Genomic DNA, 22,378 nt, shown 5'->3' with positions numbered 1-22,378 from the left:
TGCTTTATATATTACTTATTTTGTGAGACTCTCTTAAACCAGCAGAACAGAACAAAATAGCATGAAAATGAATGCGTAGCCTTCTTGTTCTGTATAGAAGCAGTAAAATATTTATACTTACTTATTATTTAAGAATAAACAATTATAATATAGTTCTTAGTATAACCAAAGGGTTTTTTTCCAGGATACAAATTATATTAGATTTATTATTTTCTCATTTATTCATTTTTATCTATCATAGCAATTTACAATGTCTAATAAAGGATGCTGACTTAATTTTTTGTACAGTAGAGGAGATGCTACATACTTAGCTCTTCATCCTTCCACTGTCTCCTGTGGAGGCACTCAATCCTCACACCAACCACATTTGTTAGATCAGATTAGATAGGCACTGTAGTGTGTATATTTGTATAGCCCTAAAATTTCTATGTTGAAACTCTAATTTCCAATACAAGAGTATTTTCTGAAGGGACTGTTGGAAAGTAATGAGATCAAGAGAGTGGAGCCCTTATGATAGGAAGTGCCCTTATAAGCAGATAAGAAAGAACAAAACAAAGATCTTTCTCTGTCTCTCTCCATGTCTCTCTCTCTTTCTCTCCTCTCTCTCTCTCTCCTCTCTCTCCTCTCTCTCTCTCTCTCTTTCTCTCTTTCTTTCACACACACACACACACACACACACACACACACACACACAAACACACACACAAGAGGATCCTCACCAGGAACTGAATCAGCCAGCATCCAGTCTCCAAAACTGTGAGAAGAATATTTATGCTGTTAAGCCATCCACTCTATGACAGCTTGCTATAGCAGGCTGAGCTGAACATTACAATGGTAAAAGAAATACATCCAGACATGAAATTATTCAATATGATAGAAAATAAAATAATTGCTTTCAGTAAAGGTCTATGCTAATTCCAGGTGAAAGAAGAGAAGGTGCATGAAGCTCAGCTTTATGCATTGATACAAAAAGTGATGAAAGGCAACTATGCTATAACTTAAGTAACTTGCCTTGAATAAGAAGTGGGGAAATCCACCTTAGCTAGCCACACAAGTGGAAATCGCTGAGAAGCCTAAGATATTTTTATAAACCAAACTTCGCCTGGATGTTCACGAAAAACAAAGAAAAAATGGAGAGCAAATAAATGTATTCTCATTTCCAATTCAGTCAAGAGCCATGCTCAAATGTGAGTCAGGAAATGTAATTCAGTTGTGTACATAGAAGTGAAAAAATATGTTTGCTGAAAACGTTTTACTCCCAGCATCTTTTCAAGACCAAACTAATGGTTCCCAGCCATGATGACAGCCAAACAACTGCACTAGTCTGCATTCCCTATCCTACCCCACCCTGAGGCCTGAGGAATGCTCTGGACAGCATCTTTGTACTAACAGTGTCCTTGAGCCTTGAAAATATCTCATTTAACCACAGCCTTCTGCCTGTTCATTGTGCTCATTCTAACCTAGTCACCTCCGTTTTTTTATAGCAGAAGACAATGCAACTTTCTATTTAGGAGTATTAGGGGCAAAGGACATGCACTATCTTAATCCCTTGCCTTATTCATGGATTTACCCTCTCTTTCCAATTTCAGATGAAGTAAAGTTGTGTTTCTACCTCAGTGTTAACTCTACTCCTTGTGCTCATTTTTATATTTAATGTATTAAGTCTGATTTTATTGAATGTTTTAAGACTAATGAAAATGAGGAGAATGAAACTGGAGGACTGAATTCCAAGGTTTCCTTTTAACATCAAGTTATTGAGTAGCCAAACAAAATATTACAGAATTTATTAGCCTGTTTATCAAATAAATGAGACCATAATTGACCAATATTAGTTTATTATAAATTTCGCTGCTTTGCTGCCACCAATATTTAAAGGTTACCAGGTTATAATACCAATATTGAAAGTTATAATCTATAAGATTATAAAATGTTGATTTATGTTATGGGGGTACTATATAACTGTTCATAAAGCATTTTGAAAGTGTGATAAAAGAATAGTAAAGAACAGTCAACAAGGAGATAGACACCACATGTAATTTGAACACAGAAAATTTGATGTAAAGAACTGCTGGCTATATCAGGGAAAATCTATTAAGCAATAGAGAACATACTAAAAATATGCCAAAGCTGTATTACCCAACTAGATGGGTAGTTACTCAGCTAGATGGTAAGATTCCCTTCCTTAAGACTGAGACTTAAGCCTCACTAGAGAATTTGAATCCCACCAGATGAGAGAGGTTTTCTGGGTTTCCCTAGATAGACCTGGTCTATAGGTCCTGGGCAAGCAGAAACACGCCTCTGGGGTATCACTGAAATTCCACAGAGGCGAACACCACCAGATGGTCCACAGACATTCCACTGATAGCTGCAAAATGGAAGGAAAAACTAGATGGTAAAAAAGAACCAGGAAGAAAGACACCCCCCCTCCCATTTTCTGTCCGCTTAACAACATATTAGTTACAAAGAAAAATATGTAAAGGGCCCATCTTTATTTTCAAAATATTGCAGATGTTGATAATTTTCACAGTTGTGTTTAGCTATTTCTTATCTAATCATTTCTATTGGGACATATATGCTTAAATTTCCAAAGCAGTTTAGTTGTAAGTATTACAGCAATAATATCCTAAATGATCTGTGCATATCCAAGATATGAAGACCCCCTTGGTGAAAAATGTGACATCCTCAAAATAGTCTGCAAAGCTAAGGGTTTCCTGGAGATCTAAATCAAATTAGTTTGAGATGTTAGCTAAAGTGGCTCTTTTCTCAAGGATATGTTGGTTTTGGTTTTGGTTTGAAGAGAGATGAGAAGGGCAGGGAGCAGTAGCTCATATTTACTGTTTCTGATTCTTAACTTTTTCCACTTTTCAATTGTAGTTTCACAGAAATTATTTCCAGTGGGGTATGCTAGTACATGCCTGTCATCCCAGCTACAATTGGAAGTATAAAATAGGAACATCACAGCCCAGACTGGCCAGGGCAAAAAGTAAAATGCTATCTTAAAAAATAACCCGAGTTAAAAAAGCCTGGATGTATAGCTCAAGCAATAGATCATCTGCCTAGCAAGCATGAAGCCCTGAGTGCAAACCAGCTCTGCTAATATATATGTAACATGTGTGTGTGTGTATACATTTATACACATACATATATCCATCCTTTGAATATCTATAAATATATATGAGTATCAGTGTATAAGGACCAAGGTTTATATGAATTGAGGAGCGATACCCTTTAGGAGAATATATACAAAACTATGAAAATATTCCATTAGCCTACAGTAAGCATATTCCCAACCCAGATATATAGTCGGATCCTGAAAGAGCAAGTTTTACATGCATGGCATGTAATTTCAGTTTCATTAGTTTCACATTAAAGCCACTTCTGAGATCTATCTAATTCTAATCTGTTAAAGATCTTTTCAGTTCTTGCCTATCTGATTTCTTTTTATTCATGGTGTTAGTTTTCCTTAAATGTTTAGTGGTTCTTCATCTTTTGTCCATCTTTTATTATTGAGAGGCATATTGACCAGTTTGGTGACGAGTCATGGGTACCATCTTTAGTAGGTCTATACAATCTTAACTTCTACTTGTGCCTTGGGTTTTTAGAGACCACAGTGATATGTGTCCCACAACACCTGTATGGTCCAGACCATGTCTGTCTCCCTGAACTCATCTTCACTATATTTGTGACAGGTGAGTTCCTCATACATCAGCCATTATATCTCTGAGCCTTTACAATCCTTCCAACATGTGAAATATTCCCCAACTCTTTGCATGTATGGCTCACTGCTCATTGTTTATAACCATTTCACCTCCTTAGATTCAGTATATGACACATTCATAAAGCAGAAAGAAAAATCTATTAGAAGTCATCTGAAAATCTCAAGCCAATGATTTTCTTTGCCAATTTTCTTGCCTCTCTGTACTGATTTTCTTCATTTTATGCCTTAACTTTCTGTCTTGATATTGAAACAGTTCTGACCAAATTCTCCTATACTCTTTTGTGAAAGCCTGATATTAATTTGAAAAGTGAGGTAAACTTCTTTCAAAGATTGCACCTAGCCATCTTTGAGATGGATTATACTTTTCTCAGAACTAGATAATCCAAATCTTATTTTTTAGCTTCATAATTTCCCCAGCAAAACTCCCTACTTCATGTCCAAATTAATGCTGTAAGCCTCCATTTTTTTCAATGCAATCAACAAGTACTTTTGTTGACTGTTGAAATACTTACATAGAGGGACTTGTGTGTTACCCAGTGTGTGTGATCATTTGAATTTGAGATCTTCAATGTATGATGCTTGAGTGTGGGAGAAGGCAGGAATTTTCAGGGGCTACTATGCAAGACACTGGGCTGGAGGGGTTCTGTCTCCAAGTGGGATTGTTTGTAACTTGGACAATATAATTGATTGTGTAGGATATGAGAAGTGAAGGATTTTTTAGAGTAGGTCAAACATTTAAATGATAAACTTGGAAATATTCTAGAGAATTCTCAGGCAAGCAGACCATTTCAAGAGATTTATAATCAAGGATGTCTCCAAAGAGGTCATTATCATTTACCTCAGAGTTCTTTCCATCAGAAAAGGAGAAATGTGTGCTTACTAAGGATCCAATATGAACATAGGTGGAACCAACATGGCACAAAAGTGTGTGTATCACTTAAACATCATACCTTATAATCCTTAAGGTTTGAATAAGATGAGTTAACTTAGGGATACTAATTTTTACCTCAAAATGAACCATCATATCTCATTTAAGTTCTAAGAGAAGTAGGGCTATTGTCTCTTGTTTTTGACCTCATCCCCATCAGTGCTTATGATGGGTGGTATATAACAAGTGTTCAGGGGATATTTACTCAGTGAATGAAATCAAGAATTTTCACATGTTAACTTTAAAATGAATTAAAATAGCTATTAAAATTAATAAACTATTGATAATTTTCTATTCTAATGTTATAATTTATACCTTTTAAGGGACTTTGTGAAGAAATATTATAAATGGAGTATTGAGGTGCAATTGTCCACCAGAATGGGGCAATTTTAACTTAATATGAGATGTTATTCTCTCTCTTTCTCTCCCTCATCCTTTCCATCATGAATATAATAGTCTGTTTATCTTCTCTGAAGAAAGACTAACAAAATTTAGATGAATGCATTAACGAAAACAAAATGCCTCCAGAAGACAATAATAATTATGCTATGGAAAATGTACCAGTACAAGCAATTTAAAAGCAACTTATTGTTTGGCATGAGTAAACTCATTTGACTTTCATTAAAACCAATTAGAAAAGAAATAAGAAATGATCAATGATGAAAATTTCTACAAACCTCAAGAATCAAGAGCTGTAGTAGCTATGAAGTCCATTCTGTTGTAGAAAAATAATTACTGCTCTTTCGATAATGAAATGGATAGGTAAGTAGGGTGAGTCACTTCCTTCCAGCTTCATGGAACTGCATAGTGATCAAAATGCTGTAAGTCTCTCTGCAGGATGAAGAGCAAACTGGCCATATTTAATTTAAATGAGACTCTGTTACTTTGGTTTTGTTTTATATCCAGATAAGTCACAATTTATAACTACTAGCACATAAGTTTGGGTGAGTATTTTAGACTTCAGCTTTTTATTTAGGAAATGAAAATACTCATAGAGTTGAGGCAAGAAATAAATGAAACATCCAAAAAGCTTAGTTCAATATCTGGCACAGTAAGCAATAAATCACAGTGAGACATCATTGTTATTGCTGCTAGTGTTCCTATTATGGTGAATAGCAAACTCATAATTAGTAACTAATTAGTGTGTTTCTGTATGAATTCTGTGATCTAAAATCATTCCTGGTGGTTTTATTTCATATTTTAACTTTGTTTTGGTTAGTGACAAAGCTCTTAAATCTTTCTAATGTATGTTCCTTTTGCTATATTTTGTTCATTAGCACAAATTATTTGATAAATATATAGATTGATAGATATAATTGTGTAACTTCCTAAATAGTACTCTCACACATGTATATACACAATAATCTTGGTCTATAAATTACAAAGTATCACAAAGTTCTCACATGGTGTCTCTTTTGTGTAGTGAAAGCAGTAGTAGATACAAATTCAGAGAAAGATTTAAATCAATCTTTATAAGCACACTGGCTTTGCCTTATTACTACCCAATACAGTATGTGGTACCTAGGGTAATTTTAGTAAATGTTTATTGAATAAGCATGTAAGTTAAGTCAATGTACAATTTCTATTATTTTTATGTGCAGAGCAATTGTCTATGCACTTGGGAAATACGAGATTTAAACCAAACAAGCCCAGATCCTCTTTCTGGAACTTACCATAGAGTATAGAAGACAAATCCCCAAATAACTATCATAAAGTAGATGACATTGTAGTGGGAGCTCAAGCAGAAACCAGAGGAGGGGTTTAGAGTCATTGGGAGGTTCACATCAATTCCAATTGTGGAAAATCTGACAAAATCTGAATACTGTTACAAGCAATTAAGAGCACTAGATATTAATTGTTAAGTAATATTTAGAATATCTTTAAAGTAAACATGTTTTTGTGAAACATGGGCTTCCTTATATTCCAGATGGTTGACCAATCACAAGGATTTGATTTAATAAAAACATTTCTTCCTATGATACTCTTTGCCATGAGGTACCATGGATAATTTCAATAAAAAGAACTGTGAAAATATGAGTTCCTATATTTTGCCCTGTGGATGCAATGTTATTGCTAGGAGAAATGATATAATTTTCAATATATGGTACAGAATTGATTCTCTACTTTAACTCTCCCGGTATCAGCTTCATATTCTAATTCCCTAGAGGGTTCTGGGGAAGAAAGGAGGAAAAAGAGGAGCAAGAAGAGAAACAGAAGGAAAAGTTGTGTAGACCTGACAACAAGCTGACGATCTCAGTATCTCTGAGTGTGGGACCCAAGATAAATTTAATGTGCTGTCTGATTGAAAAATATACCAGCCCAAGGAAATGTTTCTCAAACTCTACTGGGCGTAAAATCATGAGGGTATCATGCTGAAACAGATTCATTAGGAATGGAGCTCAAGGTTTTGCATTTCTAACAAGTCCTAGGATAATACTATGTTGTCCATCTGTTAGATTAAATTCCTGTAGCAGTGTTCTACAGTATAGCTCCCAAAGGCTCCTGAACCACAGACAAAGCAGTCGGCTGCCTCAGGGTTGCTGTTCAAAGGGTGTTCTGAGGACAGACAACATCACCATCTCCTGGAATATGACTAGAGATACTAAATCTCAGACTTTACTGAATCAGAATCTCTATGCAAACAACAACCCAGGTGCGAAGTACATGCATCAATGTTTGAGAAACACTGATTTCTTCTTCTCAAACTTGGCTGCATATTGGAGATATCAGGCTTTTTCAAAAACTATGAACGTCTGTCTGTGTACTTACCCTAGGATACCTCTGGAAATTTAAGCATTGCCCACGTGATTTTTTCTGGGCAGCAAAGTTTGAAAATCACTTGTCTAGAGAACTTAAATGATGCAACTTTTCACATTGTCTGATGTTTACTCATGCCTGTTAGTAAGAACCCCTAAAATACAAATTGGCATAGGAGGATGGAAGTGACTATTACAAAACTGGGAAAAAAGATTTAATGGAGATTAGAATGATGAGAGAAGCCAACCACTTAAATATGCGGTTTGTCTTGTCATGTTGTGAGACTGATGGAGGGAGTGGGAGCCATGACTGGTTATTTCTTGTTCACCCAAGAGGCAGAGTGACATATTAGGCATTTGAATAGCTAGAGGAGTGGGCCTAAAGGATGGCAATATATTGAATTCCTTTTAAGAAATGAACATAAGGTACTTTGCGAGGAATTATGAAATTATAATTAAGTACACTGAAATTGGATATATAGGAGAAAAGTGGTTGATGAGATCATTAAGAAATACTGCACTGCTATGGATGCAGCTTTTTTTGTAAGATCATTGAACTCCAGAATCTTGTCTTGTATACTTTAGGTGCTCAGTAACATTTTATTTATTGATATCCCAGCAATGTTAAACATATTGACTTCCTCCTTATTTAATCCAGGTTAATTCTAGAAATATTATGGAAAAAATGAACACTTTATACTATTCCAATAAATATCTTGTCTGCATGTTCAAGTCTAGTTTTGTAGGATTCTTTTCTTTAAAGTCCCCAGCATACCTGAGTTATTTAACTGGGACTAGGTTGATATAGAAAATAGACAAAAATGTCAAGTTTCTTTGTATTTAATGGATCACCTTAAGGCAATCGCCAAACAGAGACTAAGGACAATTGGGGGTCACTTAAATAGGTTTCAGGCCCCTAATACTAAGCAGCACCAAACTTTCACAATGCATGTAATCTCACAGACAAACATAGAAGTTTGTTTTTTTTCCTTAAAAGTTTTTTATTTTATTTCTTGATAAATAAATACAAGGAACAACAGTTAACTAATTTAAACTATTGCTTTATTATAATTACACGGGAGCACAAATAAATAAGCACAAAAGTATCATAAAATATTGTCAATGCACTAAAGAAATCAATTTGTTTTCAAACAACATCTGGTTATGTCAGTAGTATCAAAGTACATATATAATTACATGTTACCTAAAAAAATCAAGTACAAAAATTAAAAGACATTAAAACATCAGTGTTTATATTATTATGTATATAGAAATGGCTAATAACACATGAGTAGAGAAATCTGTCATCTAATGCTTATTTGCACAATTTTTCAGGCACATACCTGACATTTCTAATGAGTTATGAAAATGCAATATGACATTCAGGTTTTTTAGATACAGTAAACATGTTACATTGGAATGGATGTCAAATGGTTTTCTTTAAAAACCCTGTCTTTTAAAAATGTAGTGCCATTATTCACTAAAAAACATATTATTTTATATCATTTTTCATAACTATTTGTTTCAATTGTTTGAAAAAGCAAGAAAGTAAACATACAATTGCTAAATACGTAAACACGTTTTTAGTGCAAGATAACAAGACCTGTGACTTTACTGTGCTTTGTTTTTTTTTTTAATCACAGTGCACTTTACACAAATTGCTACACTATAAATGTTAAGTCAAGGAGTTCCAAACAAAAGAAGTGCATACTAAACATTTTCATATATATTATATACAGTATGTGTTCTGTGTGTGGGTGTATACATGTGTAAATTAAGATGTTTTTAGGGTGGGCAAACCCAGTTATATCTGAGACCAACTGAACACTTACCAGGGTTTTCACATATGTTTTGTTGACATAAATCTAACAATATTTATTTTTAAATGTTTCCCCTTAAATTTGAAACTTCATGACATTTCCAGATTATGCACATTCTGTTATAACATAGTTGACCCAAATATCAAAGGGCTTTAAATTATCCAAACCCCAAGCCATAATATTCAAGTCTAACATGGTAAAATGTATTATCCTATTACTGATTTACATAGACAGTAGTACCTATGGTGTGTGTACACATAGAGGCTTACACATAAACACGTTTTATTCTTATACATCAAATTTAGTGTGTCTTAATGTTTTTCTTTGACTGTACACTTGATTTGAAAACAATGAGATGTATATATGTAAGAGTTGTCCAACATGAAATTGTTTATCTTAAAAATAATTGGCTATATTTTGAAAATATTAGTGATTGCATAAGTAAGCTCTTTGAAGGCAAGGGTCATATCTTTTTCAATGTTTAATTCCCAGTTCTTCAGAAACATTTTTAATGACTGATACATAAATCACTCAATAATAAACTGTGAAATTCATGAATGAACTGTTAAAGAAATAAAGGGATGATGACAAATTGTCCACATTCTAAAAATAGCTCTCTATTCTCCCACACAGGGTAGATGTAGTGAGCTAATTTAAAATACTATATGTACCATTTTTATTTTATTTCCATTCAAGTATAGGACGCAATGAATATTGAATTCCTAGTCTATTCTATCTATATTCCTTTGCAAGTGTGAATTAACTCTCATCTCAGATTACTTACTGCTTAAATCATATGAATATTGTTTCAATTTCACATGTAAGTATAGTTAATTTACAAACTCTGCTTTAGGACACTGAGTTAGTGTGACATGTGATATAAAAACTGTATTTTTATGTGCATTGTTCTGCTGTTTTACTTAGTTAATTAAAACAATTACCCAATAGGGCTGTTTAACTTTTTTTTTTTTTTTTACTTTGTCATTTAACTTGATTAAAATAATGAAATCAAATTCTGAATGTAGACATGGCCTACACCTATGCTAAAGTATAGTAAGAAAAAAGTTTCTCTGTTTACTAGAGGCATTCAGAGAAAGCTTTGTCACCGTTTTTGAAACAATGTCACTGTTTTGAAAAGATCTGTTGTAGCCAGTTGTACCAAGACAATTGCTGACCATTTGAATGTGTCAAGTCTTTTATTAAAACCACAATTTTACTCTCAGAACATTTTGCTTTGCATTCGCAATTATTCCGTATGGGTGGACATTAACGTGACACACACAAATTCACCAGTTTTTACTCCGAATTTGCTTCAGTAGCACAAATGTGGTAGAGATGCTGACAGTGTTGTGAGAAGTCCTGCTAGAACACCTCAGAGGATGATGGCCCCTGAGATTTCCAAGAATGCAGTGTTTTATTCCCCACCATTTCTAAAGAAATTGGTTTCTTCTCTGCTAAGAAGTATTTCACATATATAAGCATCTTGCTGACAGCCAATAAACTTCTGTTTCTATAAAACTTGCTATGAAAAGGTCATTTTTCATAGGTATGAGCTCCTTCAACCTGATAAGCATGCCATGATATGATTTGTTCTTTGGCACTATTGGAAATATGAGCTTTATCGGGGCATAGTGCGCTGGCTGCAGCACTTCTGACCAGATTCGTACGTTGAAGTGTCCTGATTCATGACTTCCGGAGGGTCATCTTATTCTATGGCCCTCTTGTTTCTCTACATAGAGAAGCACTACACAAAGAGGACATGGACGATAGAGTGGCTATTGCCACGGTGGAAGGTAACACATTGTGTAGGCACAGAGTAGCAGTTCTTGAGTCAAATCTAAGTGAAGTCACTTTTCCAGATGTTTCATATATGTCCTATGTAGGGAGAGATTTCGAGAAATAAAATGGAAATGGCTGCCTAAGATCAAATTTTCTGATAAGTTACCTCCTCAGAAAATAATACATTTGAAAAAGTAGTTCATGAAATGTTACAGTAGCATTAGTAACAGAACAAACTGGCTTATCTGAATCCAACACAAGTCATTTTAGCAACTATTTCTTTCTGGACAAGTGACCAGCATTAAAAATTGTCTTCTGCCCAATTCAGAGAGATATGGGCAAGATTAGCATCAAAGAAACTCATTTGTTACTTACATAACATAGAAAGATATTACTTAAATATCAATTTCAAAAGATGATAATCATTACTGTATGAAGTACCCAGATCACAAAGATGCTGAGAATTGATGCCTTATGTTGGATTGATTGGCTTGAGTATATCTGGTCATAATCACTTAAATCAGGATGGCAACTTGGGTCACAAACACATTTTATTTCAACTATGATTTTATCTTAAAATATTTCATTACACTTAGATGTGTGCGCCATTGATTGTTGTGTTTGAAATATAATCGATAGCTGGTGAAATATAGAAGCAGGATTCATTTAAGCTGCTTAAGGTCCCTCTGTGACTTCCTGCATTTATGAGTCTGTTTTTTCCACCACCTCACTTGTAAAGCAAAATCTACACTTTTTTGTGTACACTTCTTCTACTGGGTATTCATTCACACACACAGACACACACACACACATACACACACACACATGCTCCCACTTATCTTTTCCCTTATTTTTTCAGAATTATAATTGGACATCAAAATATACATTAATTATAAAACATTAAAAAATTATATTATAACATTTCAAAGGCTTTTGAAAGGAACTATTACAAATAAAGCATTGCTAGGTTTTTATCAATATAGATTACAAAAGTGTCCTACCTCTTGTTATATTTGGTTTTATTGGGCAGCGTAGTACTATTGCTGTCAACACCCTTACAAGGAAAACTACTATGACAATGACTTCAAACACAAACTTCTTCTCTCAGAAATATAATACAAAATTGATTGTTAATGAATAACCACATACTGTCAATTTTAGGAAGCATAAATAGTAATTTAAATATACAAAATATATGTAATAGTTTCCTTTTATTTATTCGTGGCAATATTTATATTCAACTAACAAATTGCTTTTAAAAGATATATATATATGATTTATTTAGACTGAAATTCCACCACCACAAAAAAATTGATCCACCCCATCCTCTATCCCCTGCAATTCCTGTTTTCTCCTTGAAACAAAATAAAACAAAGTGGTCAAAATTCTTTGGTCATGAGGTCATAATCAGTAAGGATGGGTATGATGACCATGCATGGGAGATTATGACCCCAACATGTGATAACTAGCTTGTAAAAATTAATGAGATACTTTCCATTAAAGGATTTAAATGTTGAGAAAGACTGGCATGCAGTGTACTGACGTATGTACACTGGTCTAGTTGAATGTTTATTTCTAATTTTTAGGGGAAAATTATGCACGTGAAATGTCACTTTAAAATAGTGATGGTAGTGGCTACAATGCCACTGGCCCCACCTTTTTGAAAGCAGCCATGCTCTTAAGCTTTTGATTACTTGTTCCTTCCATTGTCACAGTGAACCCTGGTCTCCTCCAATCAGATCAGTGATGCAGGTCACACGTCCCTAAAGTCATTTTTGAAGGAAATGTTTTCTGCTGGGATGTCCAAATATATCCTACTAATTTTCTCTGGATTCTGACTGACCATTGCTTTGTATAAACAGGAGGATATTGAAGAGAAATTCTCATGAAGTCACTGTAGCAAAAATATTGGTGTCAATGTAACATGAACATCAAATTAACAACACATTTGCGTTCATTTCCTGTCAAACTCTTAAAAACTTAAAAATCAGCAGATACTTTTAAAGAACATGATATTCAACCTCTACATAACTAGCACCAGATCATATATTATGTGGTTGAATATGACTTATAACTGAGCTTTTGCACAGAAGCCAAATGTGGGTAGAAGGATAAAAGCCATTTTAAATGCAAAAAAATGATAATAAAAGGCATCCAAGAATTACATACAAAAGAGATAACAAACCAGTTAATACTGAAATAACATCATATAGTAAACTCTTTTGATATTTCTGTAATTTAAATTCATATAGTGTGTATTATTTCAGATGTCACCCATAAACTAGTAAAATATTTACAATTTAATATCTTCTGGATTCAAAATAATCCGGGATAAAGAAGTGTGCCTTAATTGCAAGGACATATACATTTTATCTTGAACTTGCCACTGTAGGCACAGTTTCCTGTGGTAATTCCACTCTGACAGAGAAGATATGGAACGATTAATTATCACATGACCTCTTTGTTTTACGTAAGTGGCACTCAGGCCATTTCTGTACACACTCATATGGCGGTATCCCAGAATACCGTTTGCTGTTTAGAATAGGGCGGAGGGCTGTACTTCTTTGCACCTGCGTTCTTCTTCCAGCTGGGTAGAATAGGCATGCTATCCTGTTTGCAAAGGCCCTTTTCCGTTTTCTGTCTAGCCTTTATTTCCTTGCACAAGCAACGCTTTTTCTCAATCATCTCAAGCATTGTATGATCTCCATGAAACCACTGCATGCATGCCACCTAGCAAAAAAGAAAGAGTGAATACAGAAGAAAAAATGGAATGAAAGCATACATTTGCACTGTGCTAGTAGTTGTTTAGGAAAAGGTCAGGTATTTCTACACCTAATTTAAAAACTCTTAAAATGAATTGAGAAATGCGGTATCCTTACAGAGAACAGATGAATGTGTGGAAACTACAAATAAGTTTTGTACTTAAATTGGTAAATATTATGATACAATTTAGTTATACTTTGCCCTAAATATTTCCGATATGCTTTTCAAATCTACAATATGGAAACAAAGTTTTTTAATTTTATCTTCTAAAATAATTTACCAAATGTTTGCCTATTTCTTTTATGTTGACTTTCTTGTGATACTGGTCCCAATATGTCCAAGTTCAATAATTGGAATTACTTTTTTAGTGAGGTTTGACATCAATGAGATAAGTTTTAAAGACATCAATGAACATTTTCATTCTTGAAATGTTTTAAATACTTGCGTTTATACTTAGAATATAGTAGAGTAAATATTTTATATAATATTTCCTACTAAAATGACTTTTGGTAAGGACCATATGTTTGGAATGTAAATGCTTAAATAATTTCTTCAAAAAATATGTTTTTGCTATGGTTTTTTGTTGCTTTAGGATATAAGTTAAAATCATTGGCCTGTACAGTGACAGTGACATAGATCCTGATTATTTCCAAAAACATAAATAAAAATCTTCATCAGAGCATTCAAGTTAACAAGAGAAAGGTTAATGTTGAGTGTATTGACACATGCATATACCATCAGACAGGTGAGCCCTGCTCCCAGAGTACAGTGCCATGTATATTAGAATCTGGTCCAGAAAGAAGGAAACGAGATTAGCTCATCAGCCTAATCAGGACAGAGAAGCTTGCACTAAATCATAAGTAAATCTACTCTCTAACTTGATGGTTAAAGTAGTTCATTTCCGGCACGGGAAGGAGGAAATGTTTCTCTCTTTTTTTTCCATTTCTCCCCACTTTTATCCTGTTATACTAAATTCCTTTCCTAATACATGTTGCTGTTACTTTATTACTTTCACTAAAACAACAAAAAAGAGAGTTCACATGAAGTCACTAAACTTAGTGTTAGAATCTTCACATGATAATCAATGCAAATATTTATCTAATTCTTACCCTATATCAGGTCTTATTGTAAGTAATTTGCATGGTTTAGTTAATTTATTCCTCATAACAATGACATTCTAAAACGTTTCTCATAGCTCATTAAAAAAAAAATGAGACTTAAAGAAATTTGGTAACCAAACTGGGCACCAGTGACTCACACCTGTAATCTTAACTACAAAGGAGGCTGAGATTGGGAAGATCAAAATTTAAGACTAGCCCAGGCAAGAGTCTGGGAGATCTTATCTCAACAGAAAAAAAGCTGGTCGTCATGGCACATGCCTGTCATACAGGCATTGGAAGTATAAAGTATGAAAATTGCTGAGGAAAGGAAGGAAGGGAGGGAGAGAAGAAGGAATGCAGGAGGAAAGGAAGAAAGGAGGGAGGGAGGGAGGGAGGAGGAGGAGGAAAGGAAGGAAGGAAGGGACAAATTTGTGTAAATTACATAGCCAATAAATGGCAGAGGCAGGATTTGAATGAAAGAGTTGATTTCCAACATTCATACGTTTAATACTATTTCTTGCTGTGTATAAGAACTGGAAAGCATTGGAAAGATTAGTACAGCACCCTTAATGTACACACGAGGAAGCTAAGACTTCAAGAAGTGTTCTGTCTTGCCAAGCAGTTAGGTTTTGATGAGTAGAATTCCTTAAGCAAAGAGCAGACCCTAAAGCTAGAAAATGTGGATTCAAACCCTGAATGGATATTTCCACTGATCATTCAATTTCTTAGATATCTTATCTGAATACCTTAATTGATAAGACCGTATTTTCAGTGGTTGGTGTGAGATTTAAATGGGACAATGAAGGTCAGCTCATTTTAAAATCAGTACAGCATTACCCAAGACTTATTATTTTAATCTCAGGAATACCTAGTCAAATTTCAACACTGATAAATGCCTACTCTCTGCTTGACATACATAAAGAGCTCTCTGTAGGTGATATTAAATCCTCAGATGCTCTGAGAATTAGGATTTACCTACCCCCTACAAGTACAAAACTGAGTTTCAGAAAGTTTAAAGAATTAGGTTGAAGTCTCAGCTAATAAGTGATAATCAGGTCTATCTGATTCCAAAGTTTCTACTACAACACACTTCATCTCCTGAATTTTATTTAGAAGTGAAATCTAAGGAAAATTTATTAAGTGACTATAAACTATCATAATGGAATTTAAGACCCCAAATTTCCAGAGGGCAGACCTTAATCCTATTCATCTCAGGAATCTGTACAAGCAGAAAAGAGTTCTTAGGCTGTCAGTAAAATTTTATGAATTAGACAGTTTTGCTACCATTCAAAAAGCTCTCTAGATAACCTTCTTAGTAAAAATTTTGTATTTTATCCATTTCAATAAAATTAGGAAAACTCCAGTCTTCTTCAAGGCAAGATACTTCTCACAGCATCACTTGTACATTTGTATTTTACATACTTGTCTACACAGATAATAAATCATTTGTTACTAAATTTTCTCTGATATTTTTATGATGTGAATAAATATGCATGTCTGCAAATATAATTGGTCATTATTACTTTGACAAAAGTATCAACAATGTATTTTGTAGTTGTTATAACATTTCCTTGCATTATCTATATTAAATTTGTGTTTTGTGACGATTAGAAATTTGTACTATAGATTATAAACTGATTAATAATAATTATTTTAAAACCTAAAGAGATACAAGAATAAATAATTACATAGCGTATTTGTGTTTTTCATATTTTTCTTTTTCTTTAAAATATTTATGTGTCCACTTCGTTGATAGAATGCTCTCTAATTTTAGTAGAGGGAAATTACTTTATTTCATGCTAATTCCATATTAACCCTCCCCTTTTGGTGGCCAGATGTTTCATCAATGAGAAAGCATTACCCAATACATGAAATCCCATGAAGTAATATCGCTCAGTACATGAAATTCTGTGGGAAAGCATTTCCCAATGCATAAAAGAGTAAAGAGGGCCAGGGAATAGAAGATAATTAAAATATAGATAGTGGGACAATCACCAATTCAAAATAAAAATACATTTTAAAGTACATTAACAAATACATGGAGTCTACTATGTATAATATTCTTATGTCAAATCTGCAATCAAACATCTTTTCTTATTTAAAAAAAATCTAAGAAAAACATTTCTATGTTTGGTTAAGATGAATGAATATTGAACTTGATTCACTTGTGAGAAGATAAATCTGCTTCCCATATATATTTTAAATAGCATGTATTTGGGTACAAATTCTTTTTTAACTCTCAAATTGAATTTGGTGTCATTTCTATGGCAATTTATATGGACAAATGCCCCCAAAGTATGTCTAGATATTATTTTTCACTCAGATAGCAAGATGTTATGTGTTCATTCAATTTTGATCATAACAAACAGCATGTAGCAATAATGTGGAGTGTGTTAAAATACTATTCATAATAATTTCATCACTTTTCTGGATTTTTTTCCTTTTTTCACAAAAGTCTTCATATGTTGTTTAAATATAGCTGTAAAACCCCATTTCTTCTCTCTCTATAGTTGAAATAACTTTGGGAATAAACTGTTACAACTAATTTAATACCAACCCAGTAAACATACTCCTCTAGTTCAGTTATTTAAAGGGTCTTATTTTTTATTTCTTATCATCAGTTTACACATATTTATTATATACACAGTTAAAAAAGAAAATATATGCACAAGTGGGTAAGTACAATTTGGAAATAATTATATGACACATGTCTTGCACAATATTTTTATATGAACATGATTCATCAGAGACAATGTTCTTAAATAATAAGTTCATGGAAATAAAATCCAACGAAGGTGGTGAAACAGAAAGCCCAACCATCGTGTTCTATACACTAACTTCTTCTAGGCAGTCCAGCATGAAAAAGGGATGAAGCAATGTTATAGTGGGGAAACCTGGTTCTGTGATCTGAATGTTTTTGCCTCCCAAAACTCACATGTGGAAATCCTACCCTCCAAGAATATAGGACCATGTGGTGAGAACTTCTGGAGGTTTAGGTCATGAACAGGACTAGTGTCCTTAGAAAAGAGGCCCAATATAGCCTTTTTCTCCCTTCCACCAGATGAAGTCACAGCAAGAAGTTGTCAGGCTGCAACATGAAAGATCTCACCATACCTTGACCACGGTGGCATCCTGATATTGAATTCCTAGCCTCCAGAGCTATAAGAAAAAACTTTTTATTGCTTATAAACTACCCAGTTTAATAGCATTTTGTTACAGCAGGCCAAACAGACACAACATGTGGTCACCACCTTCGACAGGTGATCAACAGTAGTCATGTTGTAGTATGTTCTAATGGAATGATAATGATGGCACTTTACCTCTGCCATTTTTTCTCCTCCAAATCTGTAATTCCACTTTACCCATGAGAAAAACAGCAGACAAACTCAAATTGAGAGACAGTCTACAAAATACAGTTCTGTTAGCCAAATTCATCCAAAATAAGGAAAGTCTGAGAAACTGTCAGAGTCTATGGAAGGCAAAAGCAATCCAATAACTTCCCATAATTTATAAGTTGTTTCTAGAAGGCACTATGAAGTAGAAAAAGGATTTTAGGTTAAAAACTAAGAGAGCTGGAGTAAAGTGTAGATAAGGATAATATTGAAATCCTTAGTAAGTTAAAATTAAATCTGAATTTTAAAAGATAAAAAGCAAATAAAAAATAAGACATGTTTTTAAAAATTAGGTGATAAGACTACCTGTGCAAATACTACTTTTAACTCTACCTTTTGTTTTTTTAAAGGCAGCAACATGGTATAATGGTAAAACATTCAATGACTAGTTTGATATTGGGGAACATTAAATATCACACTTTATTTGGTTGTGGGAGCAATGAACTAAAGAACATTCAGTGTTAAATCCTTATGCTGCTCTGAGGATTCCATGGAATGACTTTTCATTATATCAAGGGTAACAAGAGAAGGGACCCTCAGTTCACCTCAATAATTGCTTTCTCTAGGAAGTAAAAATACTTCCTGAGATTAAGCATCTATTTTCTAAGCAACAAATAAATAGCAATACAGTATAATACATCTCCACAATATGTATTTACAATATTTAATTTCCAAAATGTTGAGTCATACAAAGAAAATGTACTCTGAAGTATGTATTTGGAGCATTTCAACATTAACAACAACATGAGAATAAAACTAATGTAAGTATTCCTATATCTATTTTTGTACCTCATTAGTTAGAATGGGAAAAATAATAATCAAAGGCTTAGGACACAGAGTACAGTGCTAACCAAGAGTATTATGGACCTTGAAATAAAGTTAAGCAGTGAGTCTTAAGACTTGTGAATAAAATTTAATTTCTTTAAAAAAATAGACATAATAATCACTAAATTGCAGATGAGTGGAGGGTCAATAATGCATCAGTCAAATTTGCTCTCCATGTCAGCTTCTTCATTCCATGTAGATTGTTTTATGAGAAATTATTTCCTGTATTAAATTTACCTTAAACAAGAAGGAAGCTGGAGTTGTCAAGATTCTCTAGACTTTCTCTTCACTCCATAGCAAATTTCTCTGGGAGAACAAAGACTGTGTTGATGAGGTAATAAGGAAGGGAAGGCACCAAGGCCAGTGGGTGTTATTCAAAGAAATTTTTCAAGAATTATGGGAGGTAGAAAGACACCTGCAACTGTGTTTTTTCTGGTCTTAAGAGTTTTGAGGACAACTTACAGAGGTTATTTCTCTTAGTGAATATGGGCTTCTTCTCCCATTTAATGGGCATAGAGGCTGACTCTTTATTAATGAAACACGCTGAAAAAAATAAGTTCCATCTTCAAGACAGCAAGAGTTGGTCAACTATAACACATTAGCCAAACACAACTACCTTCTGGTTTCTGTACAATCCATAGCAAGATTGTCTTTAATTTGGACAGTTAAAAGTAATCAAAGGGAGAATTGGGGGTGGCATTTGGAAATTATGTGAGATTCAAATGGCAAGGTTTATAAATAAAGGTTTTTGGCACACAAGCATGCTTATTTGTTGGCATATTATCTATAAAGTAGAGATTGATATTTGAGACAGAGGACTGAAGGTGTGTCTCAAGCAGTAGAGCACCTGCTTTACAAGCATGAAGCCCTGAGTTCAAACTCCAGTCCCACCAAAAAAAAATCATAACTGAGACAGAGATTATGTGTGCACAAAGCCTAAAATACTTTTAATCTAGCCCTGTACAGAGAAAAATTGATTACTTTGAGTTACCATGCAAAATTAAAAATACAACTAATTTGACCAAGCATGGTGGTACACATCTGTAATCCCACCTACTCAGAAGGTAAAGGCAGGAGAACTGAATTGGGGAAAAACCAAGCTGCTATCTGAGAAACAAACTAAAAGCGAAAGTACTGGAGGCATGGCTTAAGTTGCAGAGTGCTTGCCTACCAAGCATGAAGCCTTGAGCTCAATGCCCAGAACAACAAAACAAAACAAGCAAAACAGACAATTAAGTAATATAATAATATCTAACCACTTTAGTATGATGCAGGTGTCTAAAAAGGTCAAGTAAATGGTATGTAAACTACAAAAGTGGGAAAATTATTTTAATGAGCAAATTAAACATTAAAAAGTTATGCATTCATCCTAATAGATAGCTATTTGTCAAAGTACTGTTGCTCTATAATCACACTCTTTTCTGTACATTCTTTCAACTAAATAAATAATCAGTTGACCCTTAAAATAAGTATCTATTAAAACTATCTGATAGAATATGGAAAAAGGATAATGTTGATATTATGGCTACAAAATGACTATAAAACAAAATGAAGGACATAGATTAACATGACTTTACAATATTCTATATCAATTTTGACACTTTAGATACACCAGAAATAATAAGTAGATTCTGGCATTACTTTTACAGAAATGACTTGGGTGTATTGACTCTATATATTTTGCAATTCCATCACTATAAAGAAAAGTAGAGTGTTGAAGTTATAAAATACATAACCTAGTTTAAATTCTATAGATAAGAGATTTAATACTAGGTCATGTCCTTCTTTTAATAACCCTTCAGTTGTTCCTTAGTTGCCTGTGATGTGTCCTTGTGGTAACTCGACCTGAAAACAAAAGTTTATTTTGAGAATTTTTCCTTTCAATTTTAGTGAATTATATTTTTTGTCTCCTTTTCAGCTATATTTTGGACAGAAATGGTCAGCTTTACAAAGTGTAGATAGTAACATAGCCTTAAAATAATTTTGGATATTGATATAGCATAGAGAAGGAAGGGTTCTAATTACCTGCACTTTTCCACATATTTAGTAATACAATTGTTTTATTACTTAGTCATTAAAACATGAGTTTTTCAAGTGATCACCACAAAGGGAAAAATAGAATTTTTCTTTGAATGTCTGTGTTTAGCTCTATGTATCTCTTTAAAAGTAATTTATGTATTAGAAGCATATAGAGGTGACTCAGCATCATAGTGCTCTTTATGCTATATGCTTAAAAGATACAGTCAAGTAATGCATGTGGTTACGTTGACTTATAAACACCTTTTATGCAACTTTGAAAAGCGCAAATTTAAGGCTAGGAAGATGAGCCTACACTGAACCCTTGCTTCTCCCTCCACCCTTTTCTGTTATGAAAATTGGAATGAAGCTATTTAATGTAAGCAGATAATGTAAGTGTGCAATACCAAATCAGGTAAAGAAAATTTTCAATTCCATTAACTTGAATTTGATTCTGGGCTTTTAATATTATATCAATTATGTTGTACAAGTTACATATCTTGCTTTCTTGCTTAAGAAATTATGATTAGATAGGTTAGATAATGTTCCTAGATTTAGACTTTGATCACATTATTTGAAAACTTAGTATAACTTTTAAAGTTTTCTCATTCTTGTTTGACTGCATTTTTTAAATTTTTCGTTCTGATTATTGACTTGGTGTTTTCTTAATTATTCCCTTGTAATTCTTCACTTACCAGCATGTTGACTCAAAATGTAAAATCCTTTAGTGATTTAAAGCAGAAAAGATTTTTAAGAAATATATGATTATTTGGGTTCTTGTACTTCATATGGTATTGACTAGGGTTAAAAAATACAAGTGTTTTATTCAGTTAAGAGCTTGGATGGGTCTCAAACATTCCAGTGTATTCACTCACTCACGTATCTGGAGCCACAGTCTCAGTTTCTCTCTCTCTCTCTCTCTCTCTCTCTCTCTCTCTTTCTCTTTCTCTCTCTTTCTCACATTTTCATAGTGGTTGTGTTCCAGAAGAAAAGGAAGCGATCAAACTTCTTAAGGGCTAGGACAAGATTAGGACAGCATCATTTCTGCCATATTTTATTGACTAAAGAAACTCACAAATTTAAACCAGAGTCAAGGATAGTGAAGTAGACTCCATTTCTGATAGAAAGAGTGTCTTGAGGCTTTTGAGATGAGAGAATTATTAGGGAAATCTATACCTGAGAGATGTGTTGGAATTTCAGTGTTTGTTGTATGGACATGTTAATATATGGACATAGACATATGGACATGTTGACAACATGAGGAACAAGTCTTGATTTCAG

The 22,378-nt window shown here is 33.7% G+C and overlaps 1 protein-coding gene across 3 annotated transcripts in view; it reads right to left on the bottom strand.

The window, feature by feature from the left end:
• Positions 1–9,022: 9,022 nt before the first annotated feature.
• Positions 9,023–22,378, bottom strand: part of Nyap2 (neuronal tyrosine-phosphorylated phosphoinositide-3-kinase adaptor 2) — a 252,225-nt gene continuing 238,869 nt past the window's right edge. For 2 of the 3 annotated variants that reach the window (XM_020151544.2, XM_074071866.1), the window contains exon 8: positions 9,023–13,731. In XM_020151544.2, the coding sequence (XP_020007133.1) occupies positions 13,504–13,731 (228 nt within the window). In that variant the 3' untranslated portion in view covers positions 9,023–13,503. The other variant, XM_074071867.1, reaches the window with a different exon arrangement.

This window comes from Castor canadensis, chromosome 4 (assembly GCF_047511655.1).
Source record: "Castor canadensis chromosome 4, mCasCan1.hap1v2, whole genome shotgun sequence".
NCBI classification, from domain to species: Eukaryota; Metazoa; Chordata; class Mammalia; order Rodentia; family Castoridae; genus Castor; species Castor canadensis.
This window is presented reverse-complemented; position numbering and strand designations above follow the sequence as displayed.